Raw genomic sequence first — 22,456 nt, forward strand, 5'->3', positions numbered from 1 at the left:
TCATAATTAAGAACGTTAAGTTTATTGAAGCCAAAACAAAATTTAAACAGTAAAATGTGTTTTATTCAGTCTAACAAGAAGTTGGAAGAGATGATGCCACCTTTGGGTTATGAGTTTAGTTGGCACAGAAGTGCCACGCCCCGACCAATCCAGTGTTCCTTGGGTTGGTCAGAGGGGAGAATCATGGCAATGACGAAGTTTGTGGAGTGGCCCGTGGTAGAGAGTGTGCCTCTCCTCTCGCTCGTCTTATATAGTGGAGCCACGTAGCTCGGCCGTTTGGGTATGTCCAACTTCTTACAGGGCTTCAGCCACATCTGGAAGGAGACACACACCTCTTTAGGTCAGAGCCATTAGCTGTCGTGTGCTTTAGCTAACGGTGATAGTCCCCGAGTTACTTCTAAAACCTATGCCCTACATAGACTGTACTTCTTGTCAACAGTGAAATGGCTGTTCAAATATGAAGACACCTAACTAGCTCAGAAAATACAAAGTGAAAACAGTTTGCCTCTGTTAGAAGCATATTGCCCATTCATGTATATTGTAGATACTATTTGGTTTAAGTGAGTTAATTGGGCTAGCCTTGGAAATGTTACTATTTTTACTCTTTTAATACAAAGAAAGTATTCTTAGTGAACTTAATTACAACCCATATGTAGTAGTGTTTTCTTAGCAAGTTGTAAAATGTTTTTACAGTAAACAATTAATTTATAAAATACTGCATTGTGCCATCCATAATAAAGACACCAATTGCTTAAAAACATTACCCAACTGTTCATCACCTCTTCTCTGGGGGTGATTTCTGGTGCTTTTAGTAACAAAACAGAATTGTATATATTTTCAAAAGAGAGATGCTACAATCAGAATCATATGACTTATTTATTTAAATCCTGAAGAGATTTTTTTTTCTGACAACAGTTATTTTACTAAATTACCTCCCCATTGTGAATGGATGATATGCGTATGTGCTGTGTTTAACAGCTATGAGCCAAGCAAGATGGTTCAATAGAGGCACCTCAATTTACCTGCTCTACAAGAACTAAACCAAGCCTGCAGAGCTGTAGCTAGAGTTGAATGACTTTGGGAAAACACTGGAATTCAGTATCAGAATACAAAAACATTGTAGAATCCAGACCTGGGACAGCAGCAAGGCAAGAGAAACAGCCTACCTGCCACCCGTTTCATAGCTCTGGGATGGGCTCACTTCTATGTCCGGTACTGTGAAGTTAACAGGTACATCCAGATGTACGGCCTAAGAGATTAGAGGCCTGCCTGAAGTCCATATAGGTTGGCTTCACTCCTCCAGCAGGTCTCCAAGGCACTATAGTCAGCAGTCACCCTAAGAAGGGGCCTGATTGACTGGGTTGTTCTAAGGGTCAAAAGCCTTCACACAGTCTCATCTCAAACCCTGTAGCCATTCTCTACCATACTGCCTTAGGAAATGTGCTCAACAGGCTGAGATTACTACTACATGGTGATGAACAGGTGCAACGTAGAGGGAGCCAAGGGTGCCCTCCACAAGAACCTGGGTATAAAGGAGCCTGCCTCTGATAGGATCCCTGATGTCACATGATGCCTCAAGCAAGGGTAAGAAATGTTCCACCGGCTCCAGTCTATATTGTTTCAGCCAAACCACACCCCTCTAGCTGTAGCTCTGCCCCAGAGGCATGGTCCTGGCAAGTCTCAAGAAACTAGACAGTGCTGCAATGACAGGTCAAATGAAATGGAGAGTGTTAAAGTACTTACAGCAGCCCTCGGTGTACATGGTCAAAGGTCTAGCTAAGAACTGCCCAACACATGTACTTGCTCTCCTTCCTGGGAGAGCCCTGGGAGAGGGATTTTGCCTGACCTCGGTCATGACCCACTGATACTCAATTACTGCTGCTATTGATATTATATCTATTACATGTATACACAATATTACATATTACTATTGCTATTACAATCTAGAAGAAAAGCTCCTGGAGCCACAGAAATACTCTGTCCCCAGGAAGGCACAGATGGGGACCCATTGAGGGATAGTTGCTGGGTAGACATACCCAAAGTAGTAGCAAAAACTAAATTACCCCACTGCACTTGTCCTGGGCCCCTGCATCAGTTGCCTCACACCTGGTCAAACACTGCTCACAAGGAAAAGTGAGTACTACACGGGTAGGAGGAATTCTGACTCCTGTTGCTCCCTGTGAAGCAAATGTACTTGTAGAGTGTCAATCAAATGAGTGCTTAGATCCTTCACTGTTGTTGGAGTAGCCAAGACTAGAGCCCATTCAAATAACAGAGTCAGTATCAACAGTTACCTGAGAAGCCCTACCACTGGATGAAATCCAATATTCCCATTATCAGAGGAATCCATATAGGGAGCACTCTCTATCACTCCTACTATAGGAGGAACCATATAGGGAGGACTCCATCACTCCCTGTATAGAAGGAACCATATAGTGAGCATCCCATTCACTCTGCTACCTATTGCATGAATACCTAAACTGTTAAGTGCCCCTCTCATGAGTAATCCATAGATAGAGGGTCTGACTCTCCTAAGTATGTGCTCTGCCAAAACTTAATAACTGCAATCAAAGAAGCTACCAGGACACTGTATTGCAATACACAGCAGGAAATGAACTCAGCATAACATAGTGAACTAACACCCTGATACACCTTTAAAAGAAAGTCATATTCTAAGAAGCCTATCCCATAAAAGAGATAAACCATTTCACTAGATGCACAGATGTTCCAAAGATACCGAGGTTGATGAAATACCTGATAGATTCAAAAGAATGGTTGTTGAAAAGCTTAGTGATAGGTCTGGGGACTAGGAGTGAGGCTTAGGAGAGTTGGTACAGTGTCTTCTTAGCCTGCATAAAGCCCTGGGTTCAATCCTCAATACTACACAAAGCCAGGCATGGTGGCAATAGACCTGTAATATTTGGAAGATGGAGGTAGGAGGCTCAGGAATTCAAGGTCACCTTCAGCATGGAGTTCAAGTCCAGCTTGAACTGTATGAAACCATATATCACACAAAGAAAAATCTCAATGACAAATGAGATTCAAGAAGATATACACAGAAAACAAATTAGGAAGACAGTGCAGATATGAATGAGGAACTCACTGAATACAGAAAGATTGCTGTGAGTTCAAGGACAGCCTGGGGCTACACAGTAAGAGGTTCTCTCAAAAGTCAAAGAAAATGTAGGTGCAAGTGTCTAAATCAGACTAGCTTAAGCTAATACTAAGAATATTGATTTTGGGGCTGGTGAGATAGGTCAGTGGTTAAGACTACTGACTGCTCTTCTGGAGGTCATGTGTTCAAATTCCAGCAACCACATGGTGGCTCACAAACATCCATAATGAGAAACAAATGAAAAAACCTATGGGCCTGATCAAGCGGGGGCCCCAGAGTAAGTGGGGCCAGACTAAGAGGGAGAAGAGGGGTGGGGGGAGGAATGGAAAAGAAAGAAAAAGAAAAAAGAGACATAAAGGCAGAATGAAAAGACTACAGATCTTTGTAGCACTACTAAAAGATCAAATGTCTGCATAATTGACATACTTGAAGGAAAAAAGACCAAGGTCACAGAAAAATCTATTTCATAGAATAAGAGCAGATGTGTATATAGATGGGAGGTCTTAGATTCCAACACTGCACATTACACATTGTAGTCAACATGCTAGTAGTACAGTATGAAGTAGGTATGGGGGGCATGTGTTATATACTCACATATTCAGCTATGCATGTGCAGAGCTGTTAAAGGATGTTAGATATCTTCTTCTATCATGTTCTACCTTTGTTTTTGAAGCAAAGTCTGTCATTTGACCTTGAAGCTCAGTGATGACTGCCCAACAAGCTCCAGAATCTTGTCTATCTTTATCTCCTAACAAGGTTGCAGGTATGTGATGTGCCTCTGGCTTTACATAGGTAATCATATTTGAACTTGGGTTTTCTTGCTTTCATAGCTTACCCATGAAGCCATCTCATCTCCCAGAGATAGTTTTAAAACTTTCAAGAAGAAAGCATCAAATCATACTGAAGGGCAGCCCTAATAGATTACAAATTCTCAGCAGAAACCCTACAGACCAGAAGGACATGGATTAACATATTTGAGTTTGGAAGGAAAATGAGCTACCTCTATCCAGCAAAGCTGTCATCTAGAATTCTCAGAACACAGTCCAAGAATGGAGTCCTTAAGAAGGATTCTGAGTGCTTGTGAAGAAACTCCAAGAAAATAAGACAAGAGTTGTTATTTGTTTATATGCCTCTATGGGCAAACATGTTTTTGTCATGTGGGGCTTGCCTTTGTGATTGTAAACTTTACTAGCGTGACTCTTCTGAACTCTCAGAGTATAAATTGTCTGATGCTCTGAATAAAGTTGGGTGTTGCATAAGATTTTAGTCCACCTCATTTGTCAGCTCCATTCTCCCAGGTCCCACGACCTCTAGAGCACCAAACAAGAACGAAGATCTTCCAAGATAAATAAAAACTAAGGTCATCTATGACCACAGAACCAAGCTTGCTATAGATGCTCTGAAGAGAACTCCATATCCAGAAGTAAACAAACAGAAACCAGCATCATGAGCACATAAAGTATAGATTCCCCTGGAAGAGTAGGTGCACAAGTGAGAAAGCTAAAACATCAAAGTATCCATACAATAAATCATCAAAGCACAGATATATATATATATATATAAATAAGGCAGCAAGAATTAAACAATGCCTTAAACAGAAGAAAACAGAAACCGTGACAGGCATACCATCTCTTTCGTAACATGGAATGACCATGGCCTTAATTCTTCAGTTAATTGATACAAATTTTTGGATGGATTAAAAGACAGACCCAAAATATGCTGCCCACAAGAAACTCAGCTTAACCACAAAGACACACATTGTGGTAAAGGGTGGAAAATGACATCCCAAACAAATGGGATCCAAAACCAAGAATGAGTAGTTAGATATAACAAAGTAGACTTTAAGACCAAGAAAATAAGAAGAGACAAAAATCACTGCATAACAATCAAGGAATCAATTCATAAAGATGATATATTATTTATAAATATTTATGCATATAATATCATTAATCAATTTTATAAAACAATGCTACTAGACAAAATGGAGAATGGGCTCCAATATAACAATAGCAGGGGATATTAGTACCCCGTGCTCACCGATTAACAGTCATCCAAATAACACATCTACACAGAAAACTCAAAGTTAATCCACACAGTAGGTAAATGGATTCTTTACTTATGACACATTGCACCCAAACTCTCTAGAAATATGAAAGAACACGGTGTGCATCTGTGCACTGTTACTGCATGGCTTTTTTTGCTCCCATCTAATTTAGTACACAACATTCAATTATTTCCTAGCCTTACTCCGGTTCCCCCTAGCTTTTAATTACACCTTGGTATTTGTTCTTTCATTTCCTTTTTATGTTTCTTTTCCATTTTTAAAAGCCCTTGATGATTTAATGACTGTATTCTGAGGTTGGTATTTATGCTCCTCCACTTCCTTTCCAGGGACCGTTCCTATCTCTCTGCACTTACCCCTGGTGAAGCCTTTCTTTCCAACCAGCCCCTCCTCCCATAATGTTCATACTTTTCAACCCACTGAGTTTGTGGTTGCTTATATGAGCACTTACTGAAAAGGGGGCAACTTATCAGTGCCTACACCACTGAAAAAAAGGATGCTGTCTTGAGTACCTGAGCCCGAGTGACTGGGAATTCTAACTTAAAATGTTTCTTCTCTTTTGTATATTGTTAAGGAGTACTTTCTTCCCTCTTCGTTTCATGTGTGCCCTGTGCAATAGTTGTTCACATGTGTGTTGGGCACACATGTATGTACAGGGACACCTGTGTCTGTATGTGTATTTATGTCTGAGGTTAATGTCTGGAATCTCAATTACAATTTCAGTTTATTTTCTGAGATGGGATCAGTCAGTCAAACACAAAGTTCACAGACATGCTGGTGTTACTTCTTCACGGAATTAGCACAATCCTCTTCCTGTGGGAACCCACATGACCCAGAAGAGCCAATGAAACCTGGAGCAAAGGCAGCAAGTCGGACGCCTTCCAATTCCCATTTGTGAGGGATGCTCGAGAAGCAAGCTAAGGAAAGCAGCCTGATGTTTACATATGGATGGCACAGACCATGAAGACAGAATGGAAAACCCATAGAGGTGCCCATTCCCCTGCAGGCAACTAACCTGACCAAAGCATCAAACTGTATCTCAAAGAAAGACAGCTTCTTTAGAAAGACCATTTTCTTAACATAAGTTAGTGCAGTCTCTATAAAATAGTACGGAGGTTTCACAAAAAAAGTAAAATAGGGCTACCATATGATCCAGCTAGACTACTGCTCTTAGGTATATATCCAAAGTAAATGAAGTCGACATGAAAAAAAGTGAATACCCAAGTATCTTGATAGATGATTGATAGACATGCATACATATACATATGTATACATGCATGCATGCATGCATACATACATACATATATACATGCCATAAAGAAAAACAAAATCATTTACATGTATTTTGCTGGAAAGTATTTGCTGGAACAAGAGAATATCAAGTGAAATGAAATCAGCCAGGTGTGTGTGTGTGTATGTGTGTGTGTGTGTGTGTGTGTGTGCAAGAGAGAGAGAGAGAGAGATAGAGAGAGGTGTATACTCTATCATATTCAGAAGCTTAAGAAACAGAAAGGAAACTGAGTGACAGACAGTAGAAGAGGTGACTAGGGATGAGAAAGGGTCCCCTGGGAAAGGTAACCCGAGGAGAAGATAAGCAGATGGGCATGTCATAACACAATGTATAGATGTATGGACAGATCACAGTGAATCCTAATGTCTGTGGGCTATGTGCTAATAATTATAATTTTCACCCAGCAAAGTTAGTAAAGCAGTTGTGTAATGCATAATTTTTCCAATGTAGATAAAAATATAACATAGTTCCATTCCTCCTTTAGCTATACACACCACATTCTTTTTAATTTAAGCAAGTTTCTAGAATATTACCCATGCAATTTATTGTAGAATGTGGCCAGTCTTTAGAACAAGATTTAAAAGTCCACTGGCCTTTGACTTATAAAGGCAAAGAGCAAGCTAAAACCATAAACATCTTTTAGGATTTGACCAAATTAATTTATCTCATAGTAATAAGTAGTCTTTCAGGGTTCTTAGGTCAAAACACAATCACATGAAGAAGCCAGTGATTAAGACCCAGAGGTATCCATTCCTCCCAGATCACTGTGGGGTCCTTGCTATGGGGGATGGACAAGCTGTAGCTTAACAATAACATAACTCTCAAAACACTTTAAACTTAAACTTAAATGAACCATGCACTTCATTTTAAGCAAAGACTGGATTTTACTCATGAGAGTTCTTATTCTTCATGACTTCCTTGTTAGACGAATAATTATCCATTTGTAGATGCATCCTCTCCTACGCCCTGCAAGCTAATTAAGAATGTCCTCAGAAAGGAAAGGAACTGCAACCCAGCCAGCCCCTGAAGTAGCAAATGTTTATTTCACTTTTGGAGTCTACTACCCTAAACCTTCTCTGCCCAGAGCATCTTGGTTTGTAAGAAAGAGGATCTTCCTGGGCTTGGACTAGCCCCTCCATTTACTGCTGCTATGGTGAGTTCTCACCTGTCTCTAAGCTTCATACAGAATTCTACAATTCATGTGACTCTCTCAGTCTTTGTTTTATCATACCACCCTGGATGTGCCCTTCAGATTATATAAAAATATATTTCATCATGTTGTAGTTACACACAGAAGCAGTTATATGGCCTTGCTCCTCACCATTCATTAATTCTTTATTTGCAAGTTTCATGAAACATCAAAATTCATTTCTCATCCTATAGCCAACCCTGGCAGTGTGTTTACACTCATTAACTGAGTTTGAGTTGTCTTTATCCCACAACCATCCTCGTGTCTATAGTTGGACCACGAGAAGTCCTGATTTCTTATTTTCAGCTTTTATAACTATAAATAACTGTACTCCTCATGGTCTATTTGTGCTCAGTTGTTAACATTCTTTGCTTTGTTGGCATTCCATTGTTTAAAATAACTTACAGGCTAAAGGCTGTAGCACAGGAACAGTCCAATGTTCCTATGTGCAAGAAGGCTGAGGGATGAGCTCAACCCAGTGAGAACCCCAGTACTACTAACTGTGAGATAATGTATACTAAATATGTTTTCTTTAAAAGGAAACGGTGCAACAGTATGTATTAATCAACTAACAAAAATGCTGATACCATAGAGCCTAAATTCAGAAACCCATTAAGAACAGATACATTCAGTAATTCAGCACTGGGAACAGCTTTATAGAGCAAAGTTACCACCACCACCAAGAACAGACTGGATGTGCATATATCCAGATGCAGGCACATGCGCATGTAATCCTTAGGAAATACTAACCACGGGGACTGTGTCATAGAGAACTTTAGGATATGATTCTGCAAGTTTCTTGGTCTTCCTGTTCCAGGAAGCTCCATCCAAAAACAATCCATGAATGTAAACACCTAAATAACAAAGAAAGAAGTTAGCATTCAACAATGCTAGTTGACTGAGTCCTGCATCTGAGTTTCCTGTCTGGGGAGAGCAGGTGACATAGTGCCAGCCATAGCTTCTCAGGTTCTCTTCCTCTCTACCTCCCTTTCCACTATTCAGTGTGTTCAATATATTACTGAGTCACCTAGATGTAACTAGCAATTCAGGTAATAAGAACTGTGGGTAATACGCCTGGAATCACAGCACTGAACAGTAAATAAACTGGCAGTGGCCTCCTCAATTCCCCGTGACATTTAGTTATCAATTTACTTATTTATCTGTGGAGACAAGGTTTCAAGGGAGCCAGACAGGCAGTAAGCTCTCAATACCCTTACCTCAGCTTCCTAAGTGCTAGTGTTTCGTGTCTATCAACACAGTGGGCACCATTTTGCTCTTAGTAAACAGGGCAAGCCTGACTTGGAAGGCCAGAGAACTGGAAGCAGACATGCATTAAAGTATATAAAAGGGAAGCTGGGTGGTGGTGGCACACGCCTTTAATCCCAGCACTTGGGAGGCAGAGGAAGGAGGATTTCTGAGTTTAAGGGCAGCCTGGTCTACACAGTAAGTTCCAGGACAGCCAGGGATACACAGAGAAACCCTGTCTCAAAAAACCGAAAAAAAAAAAAAAGTATATAAAAGGGGAAAGGCTGAGGTTGGGAGGAAACTCAGTTTTTGTGACTTTCCCCCTCTAGGGGTCCCATTGGGATTTCTTTAGGAAAGGCTTAACTTTCCAGATCATTCTATGGCTTCTCATTTTTGTTCAAGTAATTGATGAAATAAGATGGAGGAAGCATTTTTTTTTCTGGTAAACATGTACAAGCATGTCTGTGTGCATATAAAATAAAATTAATAATTTAACAAATATCTGTCCTCAATGATATTCTGAGTGGACAGACTGATAGTTAATAAAGAGGTTTGCTTAGCTGAAGGCCACTTAGCTAAGCTAATTACTGAGCAATTTTGGCACACCAAGTAATCTATACTAATCATTAGATAAATTGTGGCTTATGTGCTATTCTACCACTCTCAAGATAACGCTGGATTTTTAGAGCCTGAAAACCTGTTTCCTGCGGTAGCACGTAGATGCAGACTGGTAAAAATGAAAACGAAGAAGTCTGTACAATCTCTGCTCGGTGGATACACTTCTACAGGCTGAGTATGGGTCATTAGCCAGTTTTAAAACTTTATGCAATGCTTTCATAACTTAAACATTTTAGCTGGGTCCAAAAACTGTATAGCATCATCAGTTGCACTCGGATGTCAATGGAAATGCCGATTTTGTCCTATGTCAGAAGGACACTGAGAAAAGCTAGGAGGGGTAAAGTCCTGAATACAGAAGTAACCACAGTTTCATCAAGACACTTTTCATGAGAATGTATTGTTTTTAGACTCCTTTATGAAGTCTTCAGCATCGTAGGCTGGGAAGAAACCAGTTGAGCATGCGGCCAGATGGCCTGCACTTATGTGTCTCTGTCCAATGCTAATGTAAGTCCTGGGGAAGGCATTTAGCCTCCCTGAGCCCAAGTGTCTGCTTCTATAATAATAAAGACTATGGTGCCTGGTACCATGAGGATTAAACATAAAGGACTGGGTAGTTGCTGTGGCACAGATGTGGAAGAGAATACTACCACACTGGGCTTCAGGCTCTTCCCTCGACTCCCCTGTACTCAAAGCTCTTTAGCTCCCTTCCTGTATACTTTGTTTGGAATAAATATTTACCCTTCTTGACATGTTCCTCAATCCAGCTAGCTATGTTGGATAAGAACAGGTGCTCAGATAGTTTTTATAGTAGTAGCCTATGTGAAGAAGGGATTTTAAAAGTGTACATAATAAAGGAAATAGTAAATGAAACAATGTCGCCAAGGGTTGCTAAGCTTGAGATTCATCACGGTGCACATTCCAAACGCGTTGATAACAGGGGCTCTGAACAAATGGTCAGATAATGATGGGTTAGGCATCTGCTGCTGAGGAAAGTACAATTAGTTGTAACATGGCATGTGTCCCAGAGTCTCTGCCTCCCTGTGTGCTTATTGTCCCTAAATACGTTTCTGCAGTTAAGTATAGGAATAAAGGTGGTGTGAAATCTTGGGCTAGCTTCCATAAACCTGTAGTGAGCTTCAGTTCTGGAGTGCACTTCCACTGTAGCAGCTGAGGTCCAGGTGCTGCTAGAGACAGAGTAGGAAAGGATGAAGTTAGGGAAGATGACAGTTTTGCATCTGTATTGTCACAGAAGAGAGACAACCAAATGAAACACGTGACTCACTGTTGAGTGGACTAAGGCTGCCAACTTCATAAGAAGACTGGATGAGAGCAGGAAGGCAAGATAATAAGCTGGCCTGGCATAGAGGCCTGACAAATGGGAGTGGTGGTGATGGTGGTGGTGCTGGTGGTGGAGGAAGAGGAGGAGGAGGAGGAAGAGGAGAAGGAGGAGGAGGAGGAAGAGGAGGAGGAGGAGGAAGAGGAGAAGGAAGAGGAGGAGGAGGAGGAAGAGGAAAAAGTCATAGGATTCTGGCTGGCTGTGATGTTATTTATTGAAATTAATTTTAAGTTCTAGATATCTAGGGCATACTAACGTAGAGAAGAGATGGCATGTTGGCAGTTCTGGATACAGGCTTCTGGGCCACAGAGGAAGCATCTAACAAGGAGGTGTTCAAAGATATAAAAAATGGATGAGCTCACTTAGGGAGAGGATGAATAAGTAAACAGAAATTGTTCAAGGACTCTGTCCTTGGAGACTCCAACAGCTGAAGAATAAGCCAGCAAGATGCATAAATCTGGGCAATAAAGAAATAAAAAACAACCCAAAGCAGGAGACAATGTCCTAGAAACAAAGGGAGGAAACAGTGTCTAGGAAGATAAACACATCCAGAGAAATTGCTAAGAGGTTAAGACAAAGGCCAAAGGGGATTCATCAGCATGGAAACTGTCAGTAACTCTGAAGAGAAAGGCTTCTGTGGACTGCAGAAGATGCAAGGCAGAAGGAAAACAGCTGAGAACTCAGCTTGCATGTAAAGACAGCCTTCTGAGATACTGTGCTATTAGGAAGCAGGGATACAGGACAGCAGGGGATATCAAGATGACAGAAAAGTTCATTGATTGCTTCTAAGGTGTGAGATGCCAGAGCATGCTGTGTGTGGCTAGGGATTGTCCACCTCCGAGTTCAAAGATTCTGGGAAGAGGAGGTGCCATTAAAGTAATGAAGCTGTAGAGGAGAAAAGAAAGGTAACCTAGATTGCCAAGAGGTGCATCCAAGCATGGGCCCCAGATTTGGTGGTACTAGCAACTGTTTTCTTAGCTTTTCACTTTCATAAGGGTGAGGCAAGAGAGGAAGACATGAGGTGCCACGGGCACAGTGGTCATTAAGGCAACTATCCTAGGGGCACAGCAGGATGGCTTCACATCACCCAGTTGATAATTGTCACAATAAAGTAAGGCAATGATCAGACCCTGTTGTGTCTCTCACTGGGTATAAACTGTTCAGGGGAGCAAGAGCCTAAGCAGTGGCTTCTTCATCTTCAGTGCCTACCAGGGTGGGCCAGTGATAACTAAGGAAGGAGGGCTGCCTGAGACACATTGGCTGACATGGTATATATGAACAGTCACGGAGAGACAGATGCCATTCATTCGAATACATCACCATTCTGGTAAAGTTTAGTACATTTTAGCTTTTATGCTTTAAAAAAAAAAAGTAATATTTATTTGAAGTAGTGGCTTTGTCTACTGCTTTTACAGTTTATTTACTATGCCTTTGTTTATGTTTATTGTATTTTATTTCTCTTATGTATGTGAGTGTGCATGTGCATGCCAAAGGCATATGTGGAGGTCAGAGGAGAGCTTGTGGGGATTCAGTTCTCTGTTTCCACCATGAGGATCCTGGGGATTGACCTTAAGTTCTCAGGCTTGGCGGAAAGTGTCCTTTCTCACAGAGACATCTTGAGTCCCACTAAATTTAAAATAAAACATCACAGATGCCACAAAGTATTTAAAACACAGCCAGTCAAGGATCAGAATATTTCTTTATAACCACCCTCCTAATCCTCACACATTTGCAGGGCCTCAATTCTCAGGCAAGAGTGATTGCTGCTTAAGCCTTAGAATTATGTTCAGATCCCAGCATCCATGCAAAAAACTGGGCATGGCTCCTGTGCACACCCATGAACTCCAGCACTGTAGTGGGTGGAGACAAAAAGATCCCTAGGGTTCACTGGAGGTCATCCTACTACTACCAGGTTCAGCGAGACAGCCTGTCTCAAAGAAATAAGGCAGAGAATGACAAATAGGACATCCATCATCTTCTGGTCTCCAGAGGCATTTTTGTGCTTATATCACAATCTCACATACCCTCCTCTCTCTGTCTCTGTCTCTCTGTCTGTCTCTGTCTGTCTCTGTCTCTGTCTCTCTGTGTCCCTGTCTCTCTCTTTCACACACACACTATCAATAGCTGTAAGTATCAGAGTGAAATATATAACTGTAGAGGATACAGATATCAGGGATTTGAAAAGGTATGGTCTTTAAACAACTCTTTCCTCTTGATTGCCCAAGGCCAACACGAGGTTATGGATGATTAGCCTATATACTACTGATATTGACATATGATAATCCTTTTAACTAACTACACATGATTTCTAATTTACTCAGTTTTGGAGGTGCAGATAAGTGTACCTTTTATCCAAATTCATCTATTCATGTTCTTCTTTATTTGCTTCATGATTTGTTTCAGGGTACATGATTGTTTTTTTGACAGCTGAGAAGACAAGCAAAAGGCTCTGCTTCTGTCCAGTGCACAGATAGGACCCAGTTCACTCTGCCACGCACTTACCATCCTCCGGAGAAGCTTTATATTCCTTGTCATCCATCACTTCATAGTCAAACCCAAGCAGATCAATTGGAATAGTGAATTTTCTCGCATAGTTCTGCTGTGCACCAGTAAGGAAGGCTTGTGTGAAGAAGAAGCCAGAAAGCCAGAAGACTGGAGGAGGGCCAACCTCATACCATTGCTGTAGTGGATCCAGACAAAAGTGATATAGCCATAGTTACAAATTTCCAGTGCAATATCAATGAAATATATCTCCCAACATGACTATTACTTTTAAACCAAACTAGCAAACGAGATTCAGTGAACATCAAGGCACACTCTTAAGTTTGAAAATAGAAAAATTTGGCTCTGACTCAACATTATCTCAATTACACTAGCTTGGGAATTATAATACATGAAATACACAAAATATATAGATGTCTGTTTTATATACACACCCAATGGTTTCTCTGGAAATCCTACATATCACTGTGAACATACTACAAACTTGTTGATTGAAAGCATGTTATGTTATATAAATGGATAGATCTCCATTACTCACACCATTTTTTTTCTAATTAATTAGCCATTACTACCAAGTAAAATATTTTTTTGGAAGTTTTTCTTCCTACTTTTCTAAAATACCATGAAATCCAACATACTATTACAGAAAACACAGTACTATAAAAGAACACAAACAACAAGGGTGGTGAATGCTTATGGTATTTAGAAATTTAATGACCCTTTAATTCTCTATTTATTTCATAGGTTTTGATGATGAGCTGTTGAATAACAAGTGACTGAACAGCAAAGTATAGAAGCCTTTCTGAAGAAACGAATTAAAGTCCTTTATTCAAGAAGAGCTTACAGTTAACCTCAGTTTCCAAGAACCATTCTAGAACTTTAGTATCTGACTCTGGTGGTACATCAGAGGGACTGTACTATAAAAGGGAAGCTTCTCATTTTATTCCTGCAGCAAACTCAACTTTTTTGTTTTGTTTATTGAAAGATTCTACCTGGCCTGAAATTCACTGTTTAGCCCAGATAGTGACATAGGTTGGTCTTTCTTCCTGCCTCAGGTGGTAAGATTCCACATATGAGCCACCATGTCAGACTATCCTGTAGGTTCATGCCATATACACAGCATCTATGTAATTAATTGCTTTTTCTATATAGTGAAGCACCAATTGGCAGATAACTAGGAACGAGGATTCTACCCAACTTAACATACCCAGAAAAAATAACCATTGAGGTAGGTCATTGCTCTTTTGGACTGAGATGGCAGAACTAAAAGGTTTCCGGGCAATAAAGAAAGAGTTTCCCTTCTTTAAAAGCTTGTCTGGCCTTCTAAGATTCTTTGCTACTGGGTTCTACTTAATGCTATAGAGAGTCAACATGCTAGAAGTTTCTCTCTCCAAAGGCTGTCATTTACTTGAATGTCAAACTTCATAAAATTTCCTACTTAAGATGCAAAATATAGAATATATTCGTCTATATATATAATTCATATATATACATATATACAATACATGTATACAATAACATGTATACATATATGTATATATGTTATTGACTAGCGGACATTTGTGCCTTGAATACTCAGGACTGTGCAGTGCCATTCCCTGCACACTCAGCATTCTGATGAAGAAAGTGAAGCCAGAGGAAGTCAGTTAGACGGCCATGGGCATATGGATAAAATCACCTGCAGGAATTTTAGTCTTGCGAGGAAGTCATTCACATAGCTGCCGAGTGGTTTCAGGCTGGGGTAGGATTTACCCATCCACATTCCTGGAATTTTGACATTCAGAATGCTGCTCACCACTTCCTCCAGCTCCGTAGACATCACCACGAGTCCCTGAAACACAATAGAAAATACGACAGATGGTGAATTTGGTGAACTCAGCTGTGGAGACCTATCTTTTAAAGCTTTCTTCGTATTGTCTTTGTTCACAAAGGAAAGGTTTGTTTGACTTTATGAGGAAGGTATAGAGTTTTTCAAACCTTCCTTAGAAAAACAGTAATGGTTTCTCTAGCCAAATTTTAGTGGAAAATCTTAACCAATACATGACTATTTCATAGCTACTGGATTACAGTCTACTTTTCATTCAATTTACTTGCCCATTAAAGGCAAGTTATATAGGTCTTCTAGCCTAACTTCTTAAAGTCACAGTGACAGATATAAAACTAGAAAGCATATTATGAAGCCCTCTAGAAACTCAAAGCAGTCTGAAATTTAACCTGAGTCCAGTTGCCTTTGTTATGTTTTGAATACCCCCATGTGTGGATGCTGAAGCCCTGAGTCTCTTCAAATTCTTGCCTTAGAAACCTTAACAAGGATTTGAAAGAATCAGTTCATTTTTTTTTTGTTACCAATAAAGTTTAATTTTCAAATTAGTATTTATTTATTTGTTTGATCTTGAATTTGGGCAACATTTTATTTGTCATTTCTGCTAAAAAAAAAAAAATTGAACTAACTTGAAGATTTTAGAAACATGCAGAGATCACCACCCCCAAACACACACACACACCTCTTTTCTTTTTCGTTCCCCCAATACTCGAAGCCAGTTTTGATCTTCTAGGTAAGAAGTAGAAAGACCCACATCAAGGAGAAACACCTGATGCTGATGCTCTCTTTTGCTAAACAATCCAGCCAAGAGCGCACTGCAGTCAACCATCATCAGTGCCACTTGCAGTGTTCTCTGCACGTGTCCTATTCCCAGTGGAGGGCTGACAACTAGGCACCGTACAAGCATGCCACAGGAGGCTTCTCACAGTGCTCTCCAGCTCAGCGCTCAGTGTTTAATCACAAAGAAGGGTACAGATAGGTATTCCTTGTGCCAGTCTGATAACCTTTCCTGTTAACTCACTGGGATAACCTATTCATGACCTTAGACATACTGTGCTTTCCTGACCACTCATTACAAGTAAAGATTTCCTTACCTGCATTTTTTAAAAAATATTTCAGATTGGGGATTTTTGTACATATCTAATAAGATATTAGGGATGAGGGTCAAGTCTGTATATTATTTAGAGTCAATATATGTCTTATATAATAGCTAAGACATTTTTACATGACATTTTCAGTGTTCCTACGCTTTGACTGTAAGGGCATGGAAAATGTAACTTTCCATGTTTAGGACCACATTTACAGTCACAGAACTTGGGGGTTTGGAGCACTTCAGATCAGATACTCTCCACCTAAGAACAGTAACTTCACAGTCTTGTTCCTTCTCCCATTTTCTTGGTCATTTCTGTTGAATCTTTAAAATAATGACTGTGGCCTTTAGTGCTTCTATTAGATGTTTATTTTGTATTTCACTAAACTCGTGTAGTTTTTTGCTTTTCAGATAGATGTGTTCTATTGTTGGCTCATTATGATTTAATAGAAATTATGTTTAATTTTTCCATATTTGTTTTTTAATTTAATGCATAATTTCTCCCTTCTCTTTCCTCTCTCCAAACCCTCCTATATACCCCTCCTCACTCTTTCAAATTCATGGCCTCATTTTCATTATATGTGGTTACAAGTATATACATATATACATTCCTAAAAACAACATGTCTGTATGATGTTACTTGTGTGTATGTTTTCAGGATAACCATTTGGTATTGAATAACCAATTGATGGGCTCTTTGCACTTTAATTTCCACTCATTTTCTTTCACTAGGCAGTACATTGCTATTGAACTTATAAATATATGGAAATTGCATATTAGCTTTTTGTTATTCATTTCTAAGTAAATTACACTATGATCAAAAAATGTACCCTGCTAATACTATTTTTCTCCTATGGAACTATGCTGTTTTTACATGGTAAGTGCTTCTAGATCCTCCATACGAACATGAATGATATATGGTACTATCATCAGACTCAGTGTTCAGAATACCACTGTGTCATTTTGTAAATGGGTCGTTCAGTCCTCCCATACCCCAATCTTTCCCTTCCAGCTGCCTCTTCTCATCTTCAGCCCTAGGTTTTAAAATTTTTTTTCTAGCATTGAATGTATAAGGCATCCATCCTTTTCCTTGTTTAAGAGAAATAATTTACACCAGGTGGTAGTGGCACACACCTTTAATCCCAGCACTTGGGAGGCAGAGGCAGCCAGATTTCTGAGTTCAAGGCCAGCCTGGTCTACAGAGTGAGTTCCAGGACAGCCAGGGCTACACAGAGAAACCCTGTCTCAAAAAAAAAAAAAAAAAAAAAAAAAAAAAACACTCAAAAAACAAAAACAAAAACAAAAACCAAAAAAACCCCAAACAAAAACAACAACAACAAAAAGAAATAATTTACTTATTTTTAATCTCTCTCATTTAATGATTTAAAATCAAACCTAAGAAAAGTAGTATGATTATCCTCAGGTATACTGATAACTTCATTCTATAAATTGTGACAAAAAATTTCTTTCATTTAATACTCAGCCTTTGAAAATACTGTAATATGACATCTCATTTAAAAAATGGTGACTGGATTCTTTTTTTTTTTAAGATTTATTTACTATGTATTTATTATAAGTACACTGTAGCTGTCCTCAGAGACACCAGAAGAGGGCATCAGATCTCATTACAGGTGGTTGTGAGCCACCATGTGGTTGCTGGGATTTGAACTCACGACCTTTGGAAGAGCAATTGGTGCTCTTACCCACTGTGCCACCTCACCAGGCCCTAGGGACTGGATTCTTAAAAGAGAGTCACTAAATTCACTAAAGTGAGAGAATGCTGAGAACTGTTGCTGAAGAGAGAACCCTGAACACAGGTGGAAACCTCCTCATGCTGTGGCCTGGACCTGAAAATCACGTGTTGGGGGGGCAGGGGGAGCACTGATAGTGCTGGCACTTGGCCTGCTCATTCTTTGCAATGGTAAATTAAAACTATGGCTCTCAAGTGGGGTAATTATACTGCGCTTTGTAAAAATCATGTCTTTGTTGTTAGGAAGTGTGTCATGAGTTGTTAAGAGAAAAGTGATAGAATGTAAGCAAGTTAATTTCAAAGAATTTATTAAATATATGTACAGGTCTATGAGAGAGAAAAGGGAGAGAGTCAACATAAGGAGGGGTGGGAGAAAGCGAATGTGTTAACTTCAGGCAAATATAATCTTACTGAGCATACGCCCATTTTCCAAATACCAAGTTGAGTAACAGCATGCATAGCTACTCAGTGTTATTTACTAGTACACCCTGGCACCTGTCTACATCAGCGGCTCTGTCTGTCTTGCTCATTCCGTGGACATCTCCCTGTGCATATTATAACAACTATTGAATATTACTTGATTTACATTGTTTGCTGTTAAAATAATGCAATATTTGACACTCCTGTGCTATGCCCTCTCATGCAGTGCATGTATAAATGTGTATCAGCATGAAGGATATTTCGTTTTTAACTGATATTGCCAAGTTGTGGCTCAGAGAGGCTGTACCCATTTATATTTCAGAGATGTGGAAATTCTGATGACTGACGCTCTATTATCAGTGAGCATGAATAGTGCTCACAGGCTGTGCATCATTTGCTGGTGCACCTCAAGCAAAATATAGTCGTCTTCTATGTGTTTAATTTTTGTTGGCTTTTTTTTTTTTTTTACAATTTCAATTTGTTTGAAAAAAATATATATGTGTGTGTGTTCTGTATGTACATGCCTCCTATGAGGGAGTATCATCGGAGGCTAGAAGCGATGTAAGGCCCTTTGGAGCTGGAGTTACAGGCAGCTGTGAGCTGCCTGTCATGAGTACGGGCAACCAAACTCAGGTCCTCTATAAGAGCAGCAAGTGCTTTTAACCATGGAACTGTTTCTCTGGGCTCAAGTTTTCAACGTTTAGTAATTTTAAAAATAAAATACTAAACCATTTATCTACAATTTCTTTTAAGTTCCTTAATAGAACTTTTTTTTTTTTTTTAGTTTTTCCGAGACAGGGTTTCTCTGTGTAGCCCTGGCTGTCCGGGAACTCACTCTGTAGACCAGGCTGGTTTTGAACTCAGAAATCCGCCTGCCTCTGCCTCCCAAGTGCTGGGATTAAAGGCGTGCGCCACCACCGCCTGACACAATAGAACATTTTTTTAAAAAAAATATTGAAATTATAAAAAAATATGGGCCACATGTACCTTTGTTAAGTTTATTATAGTATTTATATTACATTTATATAGAAGTGTAAGAAATAGATATTTGTCCTACTGTACAAATAATGATTTATAAGTTGGGAATTACCCTTTTCTGATAGCAATCTTTAAAAAACCAACCACATACATAGTATCAACTCTGATGTATAACTTTACCCGATTAAATTGGTTGGGATATCTCACCAAGACAAAGAGATAAGAGAGAAGTGTAAAGTGTGGCTACATTGCTACCTCAGCCACAGAAGTCATCATAAGTTAGCATTTTCAGTGTTGGATCACTTTACCACATTAAGGAAATATTTAGAGAATGGTTAGAGATGCCTGCCTCCAAGAAAGGAGACTGCAGCGCACTCACAACAACTGGGCAGGTAGTGAACAGGGAAATTGATTCCAAATTAGCCTATGCTCATCAGTGCGACCTAAATATCTGAGGTAAGCTATGAATTTTATTTCTGACTACAATCAACCTATTACAGCCTGGAAGTTATACCCACCTTGACATCCCCCTTGGACTCCCATGCATGCAATTAACAGCAATCTCTCCATTGACTCTAGGAAACACTTCAAACATAACCTGATTGTATTCTTAACTTTCTCCGCAAACATCCCCTTTCCTAGAACTTCTACTTGCTCAGGCTAAACCCTTAGAAGTTGTCTCTGGATCATCTCTTGCTTACTCCTACATCAATTTTCAGTTGTCCTAATGGCATACACACAGCCATTTCTCTTCACTTCAATGCTCCTGCCACAATCAGTTGGGATGCCTCACCTAAGTTCTCTACCCTTCTGCTTCCCTACAACCCTCCCTGGCCACAGTAGGAGTGAGTTCCAAAATATGTAAAATATCACTATTGCCTGAAAACTCCAAGTGCCTTTGTATTTTAAAATAAAATTCAAGATTCTAGCTGTGGCTGGCTGGCTGGTCATGCACACAGACACACACACACACAGACACACACACCACACCCATGCGCATCCCATTCTAGCCCCATCAGCCTTGGTGCTTCTGCTCCATGCCGTGTTGGTACTGCTGTTGGCTTTTACCATTGTGCAATCATCTGCCCAATGATCTCTTAACAGTCCCAAGTTTCCTCCTCGGTATCCTGTCCTCAGAAGAGTCTGCCCCAACCTGCCTCTACACTCACAGCTCTTCTCACTATCCCGCCGTCTTTTCAAAGGAACTTACCACTTAAAAATTATATCCGGACCTAGAGAGATGGCTCGGTGGTTAGGGGTGCTTACTGCTGAGGCAGAGGACAGGGGTTTGAGCTCCTGCATCCACACAGGGTGGGTCATAAACGTCTGTAACTTCATTTTTGAAAGATCCTATGCCCACTGCTGGCCTTCATGGGCACCTGCACAACACACACACACACACACACACACACACACACACACACACACGAGCACATATGCTCGGGTACATACGCACAAACACATACACAAGTGCAAATAAAAGAAATGTTGGACTATTTTGTATATATTTGTTTAATGTTTTACTTATCTACATTGCTAACATGTAAACTTGTTCTCTTTAAGGCACAATGTCCCCTTGGCATGCACCCTTCCCAGTACACTGTGTTTATCTAGCATACCCTCTGTACTTATATATCTCTTTATTAACTGTTATCCCCAGAAGTCTATAAGGTAATACAGTTCAGGGACTTTTTTCCTATACTTTGGATCAAGAATAGTGCTTGCCAGTACCTGAAACTAGTAAATATTTGCTAACTTGATGAAAGTACAAGGTTTAACTTAGCGATTTTTTTTTTTGCTCAGTTCCTCTTACCTTGATTGCTTTTTGAATATTAATGCATGAATCTCTTATGGTTATCAGCAATTTATTGAAACGTCCCATCTCTTGGACAAGGACAGTGTTCATGCTCTGGGTGTAGGTTGTTGGGTATCTCCTCATGGCAGCCTCAATATCAAAGTTGTGTGGAAGTTTACCCAGAATGTCTCCAGCAACCTCATTTACTACTTCATCTGATGACTTTGCTCCAGAACCTGATGAACGAGACTGAAGAATTCAAACGATTACAAGTATCCTCATAAAGGTCAAAGGGCAGCTGAGAGGGAAATGCTGTTGGGTAAGTCTGAGAACGAATCTATCTGTTGTACTGATAATTCTTCACATGCAAGATTTATCAAAAGAATTGTAAGGGCCTCAGGGGATGGAGTTCTGAGAGATGATTGTGAGACAGGAGGAGGAAGAACATGTGATGTATCTAGCGAAGCAGGATCTTAGGGAACATTTGTACGACCTACTGCCTGGTGCCCTTGCCTGAGCCGCTGGGCAATGACAAACATCAACACCCATGAGGAGGGAGTGTGAGTGTATCTTGAGAAAACTTGCCACAAAATCTATTTGTCAGTAACTGATGCACACCGGTTGCCAAGAACAGAGATTCAGCTTTCTCCTTGAGCCTGTAGGGCAAAGAAAATAAGCTCACTCCCTCAAGGTGGTTCAGGGTTACAGAGAAAAGGTGGGCATTTGTGATTCCCTCAGGAGCTAGGAAGGAGCCTCTCATGGAATCTGTGTCTTATATGTTTATAGTGACATCTCAGAAATGACTCTATACTTTCTGAAATGACTTTTTAAAAAAGTCTGAGAACAAATATACTCCTGGGGGTGGGGTGGGAAGTGTATGCTGGGGGAAAATATGGGGGGTGTCTGCTGTGGGAGAATATGGGGGTGTCTGTTGGGGGAGAATAAGCACTGTTGGAATATAGTTGATTAGCTCACATTTTTCTAGTCCAAGAAAACTAACTTCAGTCTCCTTCCTATTTTACATTTCTTGGTTTCTTTATGATTAATATTAAACATTCTATTCTGTGAACACTATTCTTTTAACTTAGATTTTTACCTACCAGTCACACACCACTAGAGGAGTTTTTGAAATATGACAAGGAAGCAATTAAATGATAGAAGGTTTTAAGTGCCTCCTAGTAAATTAGAAGAAGAAGACAAAGAAGACAAAGAAGACAAAGACGATGACGACGACGACGACGAC

General features: G+C 40.0%; 1 protein-coding gene across 3 annotated transcripts in view; it reads right to left on the reverse strand.

Moving 5' to 3' along the window:
* Dnah7 (dynein axonemal heavy chain 7) overlaps nt 1-22,456 on the reverse strand; it is a 254,194-nt gene continuing 231,738 nt past the window's right edge. For all 3 annotated transcript variants that reach the window (XM_031367445.1, XM_031367448.1, XM_031367446.1), the window contains 5 exons: nt 21,232-21,462; nt 15,037-15,189; nt 13,359-13,536; nt 8,408-8,511; nt 1-314 (listed from right to left, as the gene is read on the reverse strand). In XM_031367445.1, the coding sequence (XP_031223305.1) occupies nt 108-314; nt 8,408-8,511; nt 13,359-13,536; nt 15,037-15,189; nt 21,232-21,462 (873 nt within the window). In that variant the 3' untranslated portion in view covers nt 1-107. The remainder of the gene's footprint in view (nt 315-8,407; nt 8,512-13,358; nt 13,537-15,036; nt 15,190-21,231; nt 21,463-22,456) is intronic.

Source organism: Mastomys coucha, unplaced genomic scaffold, assembly GCF_008632895.1.
Source record: "Mastomys coucha isolate ucsf_1 unplaced genomic scaffold, UCSF_Mcou_1 pScaffold14, whole genome shotgun sequence".
In the NCBI taxonomy this organism is placed as follows: domain Eukaryota; kingdom Metazoa; phylum Chordata; class Mammalia; order Rodentia; family Muridae; genus Mastomys; species Mastomys coucha.